Source organism: Myiozetetes cayanensis, unplaced genomic scaffold (genome assembly GCF_022539395.1).
Source record: "Myiozetetes cayanensis isolate MyiCay16 unplaced genomic scaffold, myiCay2020 scf14, whole genome shotgun sequence".
NCBI lineage: Eukaryota > Metazoa > Chordata > Aves > Passeriformes > Tyrannidae > Myiozetetes > Myiozetetes cayanensis.
In genome coordinates, this window is record NW_026087048.1 from 14,665,586 (window position 1) to 14,680,104 (window position 14,519).

Genomic DNA, 14,519 nt, shown 5'->3' on the forward strand with positions numbered 1-14,519 from the left:
TTTTGGAACAGGAGCTGTCAAAAAAACACCCATAACAGCAGCTCCAGAAGTTTTCTTGTTAAAATACATTGGCTCAGCAGCACCATCTTCTGTCCTGCCCTTTAAACAGCCTGGGATGTCACGCTGCAAACGAGAGCATGTGCCTTGGCTAGCTCAGGGCTAAGGAACAGTTTGAATAAGACTGAGTTAATGTTTTCCATGCCTGGGAGTCGAAGCCATAAAGAAGTGACAGCACAACATATGGGAAGGGTGAGTCCAGATCTGCAGGGACCAGTGAGCCCTGGAAACCATTGGCAAATCTCTCCCAGTCAAGTGCTTTTCCAGGTGATGCACCTTCACTTTGGCGGTTGTACTCCTGCTCAGAGGATTTTTCAAGGGCCATGACCCCCTCCTTACTGCAGTCGCTCCAAAGGAGCAGGAGCTCAGTGCTACTCCACACAGTCCCTCTTGCACACTTGCTGAGCCCCGCTTTTCCTGCGTTTTTACTATTGGATTTGCTTGGCTTTGAGGCTGAGACATTCCTCTTGTCAGGGAAATGGCTTGATGGTTGCTCTTTGGTGGTGCTGTGTGAATTCTGGGTCCCACTCGGCAAAGCCCAGGGATACCCAGAGTTAGAAGAGGAGGAAGGACTTGGAGGAGCCAAGGCAGACAGGAGTCCTCAAACAGCAGTGAAAAATCAGGAATTAAAGAAGAACCTGCCCCTTGTCTCAGTCTTCCAGAGCACATTGTGATTCAGGCAGAGATTTGTGTCATGAAGGTTAAATTGGGAGGGCAGCCACAGTCATTTCTTGTGTGTTCCAGCTGGCTGCTGTCTCCTCTCAGCGTCCTGCACACATCCTCTGGGCTGGCAGCTCATCTTTACCTCTAAAAACAGCTCTGCCTCTTCATCCCATCATACAGTCAATGACTCATGTGTACCACTATAGTTGTGTGAGGGAGAAAGAGAGTGAATTTCTGTATTTACCTTTTACTTTATTGTTGCAGGACCTAAGTAATTAATATCCAAGCAACTCAGACCCTCGTGTGACAATCATCACACAAGAGAAAAACATTCTTATGAAAAACACAACAAAGCCCTTAAACCTAAAATACAGAGCTCTCTTTTAAGAGACACTCTGTGTCAGGATTCTGCAGCATGGCATCACTCTAATATATGGATCAGGGAAATGTAATAAATACTTGGAGAGCAGCCACAGCTTTTACAGCAGCTGCTGCTACATTTTTGTCAGGATTAAGTTCATTTCAATTATAGAAAGTCTCGTGATCACCTGCTACGAGGGTTTCAGCCATTCAGAAGGCCAAGGGTGTGTATACAGCTATATTTAAATGGCAAATGCACAGCACACCATCCCATTTGCAGAGCACTCTGCAGACATCCCCAAATTAAGCCTTTAAGTATAGATTCTTTCTTCCTTTATAGCATGATATGAGTGGATGTTTTAAGGAGATAATTTAAAGGAAGAGAGGAGAGGCAATATAATGGGCATCATGCCGTGCATCCCTTTGTACTGCTGCATTGCTCAGGCTGTGCCAGGAGAGGGCGAAAACATCATCCCTTTTGGTGTTGCTGGAACCATTCACTTCATTCAGTGCAGCCGTGGAATGTTCTGTCCCAGTGTAAGAGCACAGACCCACAGTAAACGTCTGCTTATGAGATGTTTATTTTGCACAGAGGTCAGTGGACAAAAGGCTGAGAAACATGTGGAAGCCTGAAGGGAGAAGATGAGGACTAGGAGCTGGCACAGAAGATGGATATCCAAAACGTGGTTTCTGGTAAGAGGATGTGCAGTTTCACATGGCCCTTCTGCCAGCCACTGATCCCAGAGGTCTCTTCCATGATGTAAGAGATGGCCCAAGCAGTCAGAGCCTCGTGGGTGCATTGTGAAAGGGAAGAGGTTTACCAGGATTGTTCTGGGTTTAACTGTGGGTTTTGCATAGTACTTGCAGCCTGTGCCATTTCCCTGCCCTCTCCAACTGAGGTACAACTACAGACACAGATCTCTGTAGCTGCTCAAGTTTAATCACATTAAGAATTTGCCCTTCCCTGCCTTTATCTGTAGGAGGTTTGCAGGATTGGCAGCAGATGGTCCAACAAGAAATTCCAGTATCCCTATGTGACTGCAGAAGGCAGGAGAGGGGCACTCATTCACCTCCCACTCCCTGTTGAGTGGAGCATCTCATATATGAGGAGACACTGGGAGAGCTGGCACCATTCAACCAGGAGAAGAGAACACTCACAGGGGCATCTCCTCAATGTGTAGAAATACCTGATTGGAGGGTGCAAAGAGGACAGAACCAGGCCCTTTCCAGTGGTGTCCAGTGACAGAAGCAGAGGCAATGGGCACAAAGTGAAACTTGGGAGGTTCCCTGTGAACAGCTGGAAACAGTTTTCACTGTGGGGGTGACCAAGCCATGGCACAGGTTGCCCAGAGAGGTTGTGGAGTCTTCCTCCTTGGAGATACTCAAAAACCTGAACATGGTCCTGGGCAGCCTGCTGTAGGCCACGCTGCTTGAGTTGGGGGTTGGACCAGCTGATCTCCAGAAACTTCAACTATTTGATTCATTTATGTCATTAAATGAATAATAACGAATGAATTTAATTTGTGCTCACTATACTTAAAAGGATTTTCATTGGGATTTCTAGGTGTGTTTGCCAACTGACAGACCACTAGATGAAAAAAGAAGGAAGTGAAAATTACATAATAGACATCAGTCTGCCCAGGATGCGGCGCATCTGAAGGACACCATGGGTTTGGGCCTCTTTTTGGTGCTTTATTAAATCACAGCCGTCTACAATTGGATCAGTGGCGTCGGAAGAGCAGTGCTCGTAGTTTGAATCGTGGCTTTGCTGAAGATCTGAAGGCATCAGGAGCTCCAGTTTTCCTGCCTGTATGAAGGAGAGAGTTCCTTTTATGTGAGAAGATGCACACCTGCAAAGCTCCCCAGGCAGCCACCAGGCCCCAGCGTGGCAGCAAGGCAGTTTGCAGCAGCCACCCCAACACCTTCCTCCCAGCCCGCGCCAAGCCACCACCTTGCCCACAGCCCCAGAGCCCTGGATGCCAACATGACTGTCCCTGCTCACCAGATCAGGTGTCTCGGACAGCGCCTGGGAACTGGGAGTGTTGGAAGCTGCTCACGGATGTTTGTCGCGTGGCCACTCCTAGACACAAAGCTCCGTCAGCCCCTGCTCCCCAGCGGGTCCCAGCAGCCTGGCCCCTGGCCCTGCCGTCCTCCCCCTCAGCAGGGATGAGCCCAGGAACCACCAGGAGCTCCGGGGGGTGGAACTCAGCTAAGTGGCCCCCAAGCCCAGCTGCGTGGGCAGGGTGGGGCGGAGGGAGGCCCAGGCCCAGCATGCGGCAGCTGGGGCTCGGGCAGCCCCAGGGCCGTGCCTGGCTGTCAGGGCAGGAGCAGGGACGGGGCCAGCTTGCCCAAAGAGGGTCCCCAGGCGCTGGGGCTCACCGATGAACCGGATGGCCACCTCTCGCACAGAGGCCTCGGGGTCCTTGAGGTACACCAGGCCCTGACGCAGGTACTCTTCAGCCCTGCTGCTGTCCTTCCCCAGCTGGAGAGAGCACAAGGACATGGGCATGTCACAGAGCCCTCCCGTTGCCTGCAGCCGTCCCTCCTGCCAGCACTCAGGGTTGCCCAGAGCCCTCTCTCCCACTGGCTGCAGGGAAGGGACAGGGGCCTGGACAGGAGCCCTTGGGGCTCTGTTCTTGGAGGACACACACTGGGGTGCAGCTCCTGGCTCTGGGCTCTGGGTTCTGGGCGCACAGCGCGGGCTCCAGGGGCGGGACAAGCCTCACCCAACCTGCACGCTGCCGCTCGGCCTTACCAAGCACTCGACGATCCTCCACGGCTCCTGTGTCTTCACCAGCTCTTTCAGCTCCCTCAACTTGAGGAGCTTTGCTGTAGCAAGGAGCGCTTCCTCGGCTGCCTGCAGAGAAGCAGAAGGTGTGAGATAGCACCAAGGCTGGCAAAGCAGAGCTCTTGGCTTTGTTCCTGGGGTGATCCTGCCCTTAGGAAGCTGACGTGCCTCACCAAAGGGTCTAGGGGACTTTTGAGGACAGCCCCGCAGGACGGCCGCCCACTGCCAGCAGCCCTTGCCCTGTTAACAGCCTGGGCCCCACAGGATGGGTCAGCCCACCTCTCCCTCTGCCAGTGCTCAGCCTTCAAATCTGTACCTTGCCCACACTCGGGGGTTGGTCACTGGTGCGAATGATCAGCGGCACCAGTACCCTCCGTAGAGACGCCTTGAATTTGCTCCTGTTCCTCGCCACCTCAGAGCTCAGGTAGTCTTTGAAGCGGCAGATGAAGAACTCGCGCAAGTCGCTGCTCTCCTGGTAGGAAGGAGGAATGGTGAGCTTGGGAAAAAGCGGCCCCCTGCCCACAGTGAAGGGAGGTGGGCATGGTGGCTGAGGGAGATGCCCTGGCGTCAGTTTCCAGAGCAGGGACAACTTGCACTGGGCTGCAAGGCCCAGAAGCCCCAAGAGCCCAGGGGAGCAGAGCCTACTCCGAGAGCTGCTGACAGGGCTGGGCTGCAGGGCAGCTGTCATGGCCCAGTGTCCATCTCAGGGCTCACTCTCAAACATTAGCCTTACCATGTCGAGGAAGCGCGGGAGGTTCTCCACCGGATCCTCAGTGGCGGGGCTGGCCTTTGTCTTATTCAGATATTGACACATCCGGTTTTTAGGCATCATCACAACCTCTTGTCCAGAAGTCTTTGCTGCCGAGACACACGAGCTCCATCATGTTCGGCACCAGAAGCTCCCATTTTTCTGGCTGTACGAAGGACAGAGTTTCTTTTTTGTGAGAAGATGCACGCCTGCAAAGCTCCCCAGGCAGCCACCAGGCCCCAGCATGGCAGCAAGGCACTTTGCAGCAGCCACCCCAACACCTTCCTCCCAGCCCGCGCCAAGCCACCGCCTTGCCCACAGCCCCAGAGCCCTGGATGCCAACATGGCTGTCCCTGCTCACCAGATCAGGTGTCTCGGACAGCGCCTGGGAACTGGGAGTGTTGGAAGCTCTTCATGGATGTGGACGGCGGTGCCAGAAGAGCAGTGATTCTAGACTGAAGCGAGGCGGTGGTGTTGGTCCTAAAGCCTTCAGAACGTAGATTGTCTGTTGGGCCAGGGAAGAGACGAACTCATTGCTGTCTTTCGTCAAGGGCTGAAGGGCTGCGAGCAAAAGAAACAGAGTCGAGATGAATGCCTGTGACTGCAGAGACCCCCCAGTGTCCCCTCCAGCCCATGTTCCCCACTCACCGCTGCAGATCTCATCCAGTGTGTCTGTGGTTCGGTTCCTCAGGTGTCGCATGGCCACTCCTAGGCACAAAGCTCCGTCAGCCCCTGCTCCCCAGCGGGTCCCAGCAGCCCGGCCCCTGGCCCTGCCATCCTCCCCCTCAGCAGGGATGAGCCCAGGAACCACCAGGAGCTCGGGGGGTGGAACTCAGCTAAGCGGCCCCCAATCCCAGCTGCGTGGGCAGGGTGGGGCGGAGGGAGGCCCAGGCCCAGCATGCGGCAGCTGGGGCTCGGGCAGCCCCAGGGCCGTGCCTGGCTGTCAGGGCAGGAGCAGGGACGGGGCCAGCTTGCCCAAAGAGGGTCCCCAGGCGCTGGGGCTCACCGATGAACCGGATGGCCGCCTCTCGCACAGAGGCCTCGGGGTCCTTGAGGTACGCCACGCCCTGACGCAGGTACTCTTCAGCCCTGCTGCTGTCCTTCCCCAGCTGGAGAGAGCACAAGGACATGGGCATGTCACAGAGCCCTCCCGTTGCCTGCAGCCGTCCCTCCTGCCAGCACTCAGGGTTGCCCAGAGCCCTCTCTCCCACTGGCTGCAGGGAAGGGACAGGGGCCTGGACAGGAGCCCTTGGGGCTCTGTTCTTGGAGGACACACACTGGGGTGCAGCTCCTGGCTCTGGGCTCCGGGCTCTGGGCGCACAGCGCGGGCTCTGGGGGCGGGACAAGCCTCACCCAGCCTGCACACTGGCACTCGACCTTACCAAGCACTCGACGATCCTCCACGGCTCCTGTGTCTTCACCAGCTCTTTCAGCTCCCTCAACTTGAGGAGCTTTGCTGTAGCAAGGAGCGCTTCCTCGGCTGCCTGCAGAGAAGCAGAAGGTGTGAGATAGCACCAAGGCTGGCAAAGCAGAGCTCTTGGCTTTGTTCCTGGGGTGATCCTGCCCTTAGGAAGCTGGGACGTGCCCTCGCCAAAGGGTCTAGGGGACTTTTGAGGACAGCCCCTGTCATAGTTCGTATTTTTAGCAAAGAATTTTTCTTTCCTTTCCTCCTGCCGTGCATCCCTTTGTACTGCTGCATTGCTCAGGCTGTGCCAGGAGAGGGCGAAAACATCATCCCTTTTGGTGTTGCTGGAACCATTCACTTCATTCAGTGCAGCCGTGGAATGTTCTGTCCCAGTGTAAGAGCACAGACCCACAGTAAACGTCTGCTTATGAAATGTTTATTTTGCACAGAGGTCAGTGGACAAAAGGCTGAGAAACATGTGGAAGCCTGAAGGGAGAAGATGAGGACTAGGAGCTGGCACAGAAGATGGATATCCAAAACGTGGTTTCTGGTAAGAGGATGTGCAGTTTCACATGGCCCTTCTGCCAGCCACTGATCCCAGAGGTCTCTTCCATGATGTAAGAGATGGCCCAAGCAGTCAGAGCCTCGTGGGTGCATTGTGAAAGGGAAGAGGTTTACCAGGATTGTTCTGGGTTTAACTGTGGGTTTTGCATAGTACTTGCAGCCTGTGCCATTTCCCTGCCCTCTCCAACTGAGGTACAACTACAGACACAGATCTCTGTAGCTGCTCAAGTTTAATCACATTAAGAATTTGCCCTTCCCTGCCTTTATCTGTAGGAGGTTTGCAGGATTGGCAGCAGATGGTCCAACAAGAAATTCCAGTATCCCTATGTGACTGCAGAAGGCAGGAGAGGGGCACTCATTCACCTCCCACTCCCTGTTGAGTGGAGCATCTCATATATGAGGAGACACTGGGAGAGCTGGCACCATTCAACCAGGAGAAGAGAACACTCACAGGGGCATCTCCTCAATGTGTAGAAATACCTGATTGGAGGGTGCAAAGAGGACAGAACCAGGCCCTTTCCAGTGGTGTCCAGTGACAGAAGCAGAGGTAATGGGCACAAAGTGAAACTTGGGAGGTTCCCTGTGAACAGCTGGAAACAGTTTTCACTGTGGGGGTGACCAAGCCATGGCACAGGTTGCCCAGAGAGGTTGTGGAGTCTTCCTCCTTGGAGATACTCAAAAACCTGAACATGGTCCTGGGCAGCCTGCTGTAGGCCACGCTGCTTGAGTTGGGGGGTTGGACCAGCTGATCTCCAGAAACTTCAACTATTTGATTCATTTATGTCATTAAATGAATAATAACGAATGAATTTAATTTGTGCTCACTATAATTAAAAGGATTTTCATTGGGATTTCTAGGTGTGTTTGCCAACTGACAGACCACTAGATGAAAAAAGAAGGAAGTGAAAATTACATAATAGACATCAGTCTGCCCAGGATGGGCGCATCTGAAGGACACCATGGGTTTGGGCCTCTTTTTGGTGCTTTATTAAATCACAGCCGTCTACAATTGGATCAGTGGAGTACGGAAGAGCAGTGCTCGTAGTTTGACTCGTGGCTTTGCTGAAGATCTGAAGGCATCAGGAGCTCCAATTTTCCTGCCTGTATGAAGGAGAGAGTTCCTTTTATGTGAGAAGATGCACGCCTGCAAAGCTCCCCAGGTAGCCACCAGGCCCCAGCATGGCAGCAAGGCACTTTGCAGCAGCCACCCCAACACCTGCCTCCCAGCCCGCGCCAAGCCACCGCCTTGCCCACAGCCCCAGAGCCCTGGATGCCAACATGGCTGTCCCTGCTCACCAGATCAGGTGTCTCGGACAGCGCCTGCAGGCTGGGAGTGTTGGAAGCTGCTCACGGATGTTTGCCGCGTGGCCATTCCTAGACACAAAGCTCCGTCAGCCCCTGCTCCCCAGCGGGTCCCAGCAGCCCGGCCCCTGGCCCTGCCGTCCTCCCCCTCAACAGGGATGAGCCCAGGAACCACCAGGAGCTCCGGGGGGTGGAACTCAGCTAAGCGGCCCCCAAGCCCAGCTGCGTGGGCAGGGTGGGGCGGAGGGAGGCCCAGGCCCAGCATGCGGCAGCTGGGGCTCGGGCAGCCCCAGGGCCGTGCCTGGCTGTCAGGGCAGGAGCAGGGACGGGGCCAGCTTGCCCAAAGAGGGTCCCCAGGCGCTGGGGCTCACCGATGAACCGGATGGCCGCCTCTCGCACAGAGGCCTCGGGGTCCTTGAGGTACGCCAGGCCCTGACGCAGGTACTCTTCAGCCCTGCTGCTGTCCTTCCCCAGCTGGAGAGAGCACAAGGACATGGGCATGTCACAGAGCCCTCCCGTTGCCTGCAGCCGTCCCTCCTGCCAGCACTCAGGGTTGCCCAGAGCCCTCTCACCCACTGGCTGCAGGGAAGGGACAGGGGCCTGGACAGGAGCCCTTGGGGCTCTGTTCTTGGAGGACACACACTGGGGTGCAGCTCCGGGCTCTGGGCTCTGGGCTCTGGGCGCACAGTGCAGGCTCCAGGGGCGGGACAAGCCTCACCCAGCCTGCACGCTGCCGCTCGGCCTTACCAAGCACTCGACGATCCTCCACGGCTCCTGTGTCTTCACCAGCTCTTTCAGCTCCCTCAACTTGAGGAGCTTTGCTGTAGCAAGGAGCGCTTCCTCGGCTGCCTGCAGAGAAGCAGAAGGTGTGAGATAGCACCAAGGCTGGCAAAGCAGAGCTCTTGGCTTTGTTCCTGGGGTGATCCTGCCCTTAGGAAGCTGCCCTCGCCAAAGGGTCTAGGGGACTTTTGAGGACAGCCCCGCAGGACGGCCGCCCACTGCCAGCAGCCCTTGCCCTGTTAACAGCCTGGGCCCCACAGGACGGGTCAGCCCACCTCTCCCTCTGCCAGTGCTCAGCCTTCAAATCTGTACCTTGCCCACACTCGGGGGCTGGTCACTGGTGCGAATGATCAGCGGCACCAGTACCCTCCGTAGAGACGCCTTGAATTTGCTCCTGTTCCTCGCCACCTCAGAGCTCAGGTAGTCTTTGAAGCGGCAGATGAAGAACTCGCGCAAGTCGCTGCTCTCCTGGTAGGAAGGAGGAATGGTGAGCTTGGGAAAAAGCGGCCCCTGCCCACAGTGAAGGGAGGTGGGCATGGTGGCTGAGGGAGATGCCCTGGCGTCAGTTTCCAGAGCAGGGACAACTTGCACTGGGCTGCAAGGCCCAGAAGCCCCAAGAGCCCAGGGGAGCAGAGCCTGCTCCGAGAGCTGCTGACAGGGCTGGGCTGCAGGGCGGCTGTCATGGCCCAGTGCCCATCTCAGGGCTCACGCTCCCACATCAGCCTTACCATGTCGAGGAAGCGCGGGAGGTTCTCCATCAGATACTTATGGGGGGGGCTGGCCCATATGTTGTTCATGCCTTCCTGTATCAGTATTTTCAGGATCACCATGACCTTTTTCTTCAGGTCTTCCCGGTCAAGCCACAGCAGCTCCATTAGGTGTGGCACCAAGAACTCCATTTTTAGTGCCTGTACGAAAGACGGAGTTTCTTTTTTGTGAGAAGATGCACGCCTGCAAAGCTCCCCAGGCAGCCACCAGGCCCCAGTGTGGCAGCAAGGCAGTTTGCAGCAGCCACCCCAACACCTGCCTCCCAGCCCACACCAAGCCACCGCCTTACCCACAGCCCCAGAGCCCTGCCTGTCCCTGATGCCACCATGCTCACCATGCCAGGTATCTTTAACAGCCTCAGGAGGCCTTCGAGCACCCGGGAGGCTGGCAGCGTTGGAAGCTCCTCATCAATATCAAAGTTGTCGTTGCGAAGCTCTTCCAAGTCTTCATCCTCATCGTCCCTCTCAAACTTCATGCTGGTGTCGCTGGGCGATGGCTGTAGAAGCAAGCACAGTAGTGAGATCCTGGCAGTCTGCAAGGCTTGTGGCGGGGCATCAGGTCCTTTTCTGCAAACTCACAGCCAAGTCAGACATGGAGCTGCTTTCTGAAGAGGAAGCGCTGAGACTACAGGGCCACCAGTCCACCCAGAGCATGGCAGCGAATGACCACAGTATCCTTTCTCTAAGCGGTGGCTTGGCGAAAATGATCTGCCACATTTCCATGGCCACCCTGCAAGGCAGAGCACTAGGTCAGCAGGGCGGCCTCGACTGCAGCATGGCTGGGGCCAGCCCAGGTGCCTGAGGGCCCTGCCTGGGCAGGCAGGAGGGGACTGAGGTGGTGTTCCCCTCTAGGCTGTTGGCTCTGGGCCGGCTCGGCCAGCTTTGTCTGCTGCGGGCCTGGGCAAGCCAGCAGGGCTGGAAGGCCTGGTGGCGTGGAGAACCCCTCTCCTCAGGGCTGTCCTGCATCATTCCTTGGGTCTGGGAGCCAGAGAGTCTCAGGCTCCCCCTCCCCACAGCCCACAAGGCCTCAGGGTTTTCAGGGCCAGTACCTGTCTCGTGGTGGAGCGCTCAGCAGTGTTGCGACTACCTTCCTTGGGAAGAAGTCAGCTAGCAGCAGAAGCAGGTCGTGGAAGTCCTGCTGCACTCGTCCTTTCTTGATGGTTAGCAGGCTTTTCCGAAGGAAGCTCAAAATCTTTGGCACCTGAAGGGGACACCGGTAAGGACAGTGCTGCCACTGCAGTGCAGCCTCAGCTGCCCTTTCCGTACCGCACTGCTGCCGCTGCCTTAAGGTGCCTTCAAGTGCCTGAGACACCTGGCTTTGGGAGGGAGGGATGGGGAGACGAAGGAGGCCTTAGAGGGCTGAAGGACACGGCAATCCAGCCACAGGCCACTTACATCCGTCAGGTACAAGCACGGTTTATCCATGAACTCCCCCAAGGCTGATGATCCTCTCAACCAGCGCTCTTGGGAGGCAAAGTCACTCTTCTTCCATGGCTTTTCAGCATGGTCTGCTTCTCTCTGCTCCAGGACTGCGAGGACGATGTGCGTCCTCTCCGAGCGCGTGAGGTACCTTTCAAAGGGCTGTGGCAGGAAGGAAGAGAGCAAAGATGTCACGCCAAGCCCCCTGATGGTGCTGCTCAGCTGGGCAGCGAGAGCAGCCCTGGCCACAGGTGCCCAGCAGTGCCGGCAGCAGTGCCCAGAGTCAGTGCACGGGGGAGGGTGAGAGCAGAGGGCCCTTCGGCTGAGGCAGCAGGGCTGGGCTCATGGGCACGGGGTGCTGGCCCCACAGAGGATCGGGGCTCGCTGGTGGGCAGGAGAGCTGGAGCTGCTGCTGGGACACCAGCAGAGTGCTGCCCTCAGATAGTCCCTGCTTGGGGACAGCAGGAACCCTCTCCTCAGGGACACTGAGGCCCTGCCAGCCCCACTGATTCTGGGTCCCTTTGCTCACGGGAGTGCCCTGCCGATGGCACGGACAAGAGTCTCAGCAAGGGGGCAGCTCATTACCTTGATACGGTAGCTTTCGTAAGTCTTCAGAAGGCTGGTGCTTTCACCTTTTGCATGGCGCGCGTGTCGTTTACCCCTTAGCCTGGTCCTGCCTGCAGAGCGGGGCAGACGTGGAAGTCAGGGAGAGCAGCTTTGCCGTCAGGCTTTCCAAAGCACCAAGAGATTCGCATTGCGAGATGGTAGGACAGAAGGAGATTGTGGAGGGAGTCAGAGTGGGCTCCACAAACAGGCAGGCTTGAGGATGGTGAAAGGAGCGGGGAAGGGGAGCGGCAGAGAACAGGTGCAAGGCTTGAGGAGAGCACTCTGCTTCTACAGCAAAAGGGAGCTGGGATGCTCGGGGAAGCAGCCCGAGGGGCAAAGGTGGTCAAGCAGAGAAGCAGAGCTGGGAGGTGATGTCTGTGTGCAGAGGGATGAAGGCCAGCACAATGTCCCTTAGCTTTTTGCTTACAGATGAATTCACTGAGGTAGTAAATAGTCTCATGGCATCCCACGAGTGGCTCGAGGAGGACAAATCCCAGCAGCTGTCCGAGGAAGGAGATCTCGATGACAGTGGAGTCCTTTTTTTTTCAGGCAGTTGCGTGGGAGAGAGGGAGGGAGGGAGGGAGGGAGGAAGAAGAGAAGCAGGGCTGAGGGCAGGCAGCTGGTGCCAAAGCCCCATGCCCAAGGGTGTGCCCAGGGCTGGATCCCTGGGGAGTCCAGGCTTTGCAGGACCCTGTGGCCCTGTCTCCTGGAGCCGTCAGCCGGCCAGCAGCCCTGGCAGGGAAAGTAGCAGGGGAGGGGCACGGCCCGGCTGGAGGGTTCCTGGGCCTTACCTTCCGTTTGGAATAGCTGTCCATCCATCTGCTCAGCTCACAAATCCTCGCCATGGCTTCTTGCCGCGCGGAGGTGATGCCATATCTGGCAAACTCCACCAGCACCTGAGCAAAGAGAAGCTGCTGGTGAGCCTCAGGAGCAGACACCCGCTCCAGCAGCAGCAGCAGCAGCAGCAGCTCCGCTCCTGGGCAGGACTTGCACTGTCCCTCAGGGACCCTGAGCAAAGCCTGTAGCGGGGCTCCTGTCCCTGGGCTCCCTTGCAGGCCAGGCAGCAAGGCGTGCTCTGCCTCCGTGGCACTTGTCTGGGGACCACCCAGCCAGGAGTGGGCAAGCCCTCCCCCACAGGATGAGGAACAACCCCAGGACTCCCACTCTTTGCACAGGCCAGACCTGAAAGATGTTCTGCAGCTCCTCGCCCATTCTGGAGGGAGGACTCTTCTGCACTATTGCCTTCAGCACGCTGTCCAGGGCTCGCAGGGTCTGCAAGGAGGACAGAGAGCAGTGGCAGTGATTCTTCACCCCCAGGAGACTCATCTGAGCTCCCAGTGCCAGGGAAGGAGAGCTGCCCACACTGCCCAGCAGAGACCTCGCAGCAGGCAGTCTACTGTGAGCAGAGAGCAGATGCCACGGGCCTTCGCATTCCAGTGGGGAGAGATCGGGCAGCAGGCATAACAAAAACCCCAAGGAGAAAACGGCACCAGGTGCCTTTTTCTCCCTGAGGCCCAGTGTGCAAACCACACCGTTAGGTTTCTGGGGTTCTGGCCCTCTAAAGAAACTTTCTGAATCCTTTCCGCTGCCTCGGCATTTCTGGGGATACCTGCGTATCTTACTTCACACGCAGGATGGCCGGAGAGCAGCCCAGAGGCACCGGCGGCTCCTGCAGCTCAGCCAGCACTTACCTTCTTCCTGAGCTCACGTCCCCCTTTACGTAGATGTGGTCTTGAGGAAGGAAGAGAACGGCTCGGAAGCAGGCTTCCAGGAGCCTTCTCTTTTTGCCCTCCAGCACCTCGGGCACCGCGCTGCAAAGGGGAAGGGCCCAATTGGACAGTGGTGCCGGGGGAAGCGCCTCCAGGCCTTGTGCAGGGGGCCACAGTCCTCCGGGGAAAGGGGTCCCTGGGAGCCATGGGCGGGTACCTCAGCACTTCAATGGTAAACAGGGCCAGTCTCTGCACTTCTGTGTGCTTCATCTGCTCCTTGTGGGCGTCCACCAGCGCGCCCGGATCCCTGGTGAAGCTTTTCCTGGCACGCTGATTTATACGGGCCTTGGCCTCCAGCAGCATCTGCAGAGCACAGCTGAGCTGGGACCCGGCAGCTGCCAGCACCCGGTGCCACCAGAGCCTCGGCCTCCCAGACCCTGCCAGTGCCAGGGGCCTTGCCCCCTTCCCCACAGCACCCAGTGTCCCCTCACCTGGATCCTCTCTACCACCTCATATCTGTGGCAGAAGTGGACCAAGCGCTGTGATGAGCCGCTGCCTGTGGTGCTTCTGCACAGGCGCACGACTTTCTGAAGAAAGGCGGTCTCGTGGGCTAGATTCTGGCAGCCGAGGGACAGAGAGACAAACGGGGAGCGTGAGAGGGGGGAAACGTGGCCAGCGAGACTGGAGCCCTGAGCTGCAGCGCCCTGCAGGAGCAGCGGCCCTGCCCGGCCAGCAGCCCTGCAGCAGCCCAGCAGCAGAGCCCCTGCCTTAGATGCTGGCACAGCTGCCGTCCAACTGGCCGCGCTTACCTCTGCGGGGCTGTCCAGAGCCTGGATGGAGTCCACGACTTCCTGTTCTTCTCTGGACAGGGGGAACAAGCTGACATCTAAGAGAGGGAGAGAGCAAGGAGGATCATTGCAGGGTGCGCTGCAGAGGCCCCAGCCCTGCCCAGTCCCCTCACTCACCCGTCCCCGTCTGCGCTGGCTTCACCAGGATCCACTGGGAGAGTTCTGCTGGAGACCTGCTTTCCTGGGCAGCACCCTCCGCTGCCCAGGCCACCTCATGGGGCTCTTCTGGAGAGCCGCTTTTCTGGGCAGCACCCTCCTCCGCCCAGGTCACCCTGGGCTTGCTGGGGGGTGTCTGCTCCATCCTATCAGGAAACTACTAGAAGTAGGGAAGGGGGAAGCGGGAAGCTTGGCGGAAACAATATCGCACTACGGGCCAACAGGGAAAGCCTGGAGCTGTGCTCAGAAGATCCTCGACAGCTCCGTGCTCCCGTCCTGTCGCGTCGCCGTCCTGACGGACACTGGGGTGACACCGGGGCTGTGCTCACCACACACGCTGCGGTGGG

The 14,519-nt window shown here is 57.5% G+C and overlaps 1 protein-coding gene across 1 annotated transcript; it reads right to left on the bottom strand.

The window, feature by feature from the left end:
- Positions 1-5,028: 5,028 nt before the first annotated feature.
- Positions 5,029-14,317, bottom strand: LOC126636953 (uncharacterized). The gene is made up of 16 exons (XM_050309743.1): positions 14,134-14,317; positions 13,978-14,054; positions 12,642-12,731; positions 12,251-12,355; positions 11,887-11,995; positions 11,439-11,530; positions 10,830-11,015; positions 10,484-10,635; positions 10,014-10,164; positions 9,770-9,931; positions 9,396-9,575; positions 8,980-9,135; positions 8,635-8,736; positions 8,259-8,361; positions 5,265-5,324; positions 5,029-5,177 (listed from the first exon to the last, which is right to left on the bottom strand). Exons 1-16 carry the CDS (start codon positions 14,315-14,317, stop codon positions 5,029-5,031), a joined length of 2,058 nt encoding a protein of 685 aa, XP_050165700.1.
- Positions 14,318-14,519: the final 202 nt, after the last annotated feature.

Coding starts and splice junctions, on each gene's coding strand:
- LOC126636953 (XM_050309743.1), bottom strand. CDS start 14,317: ATGGAGCAGACACCCCCCAGCAAGCCCAGGGTGACCTGGGCGGAGGAG. Junction 10,165..10,483: donor AGCGCTCCACCACGAGACAG/GTACTGGCCCTG, acceptor TCTGCCTTGCAG/GGTGGCCATGGAAATGTGGC. Junction 8,362..8,634: donor GGAGGATCGTCGAGTGCTTG/GTAAGGCCGAGC, acceptor TGCTCTCTCCAG/CTGGGGAAGGACAGCAGCAG.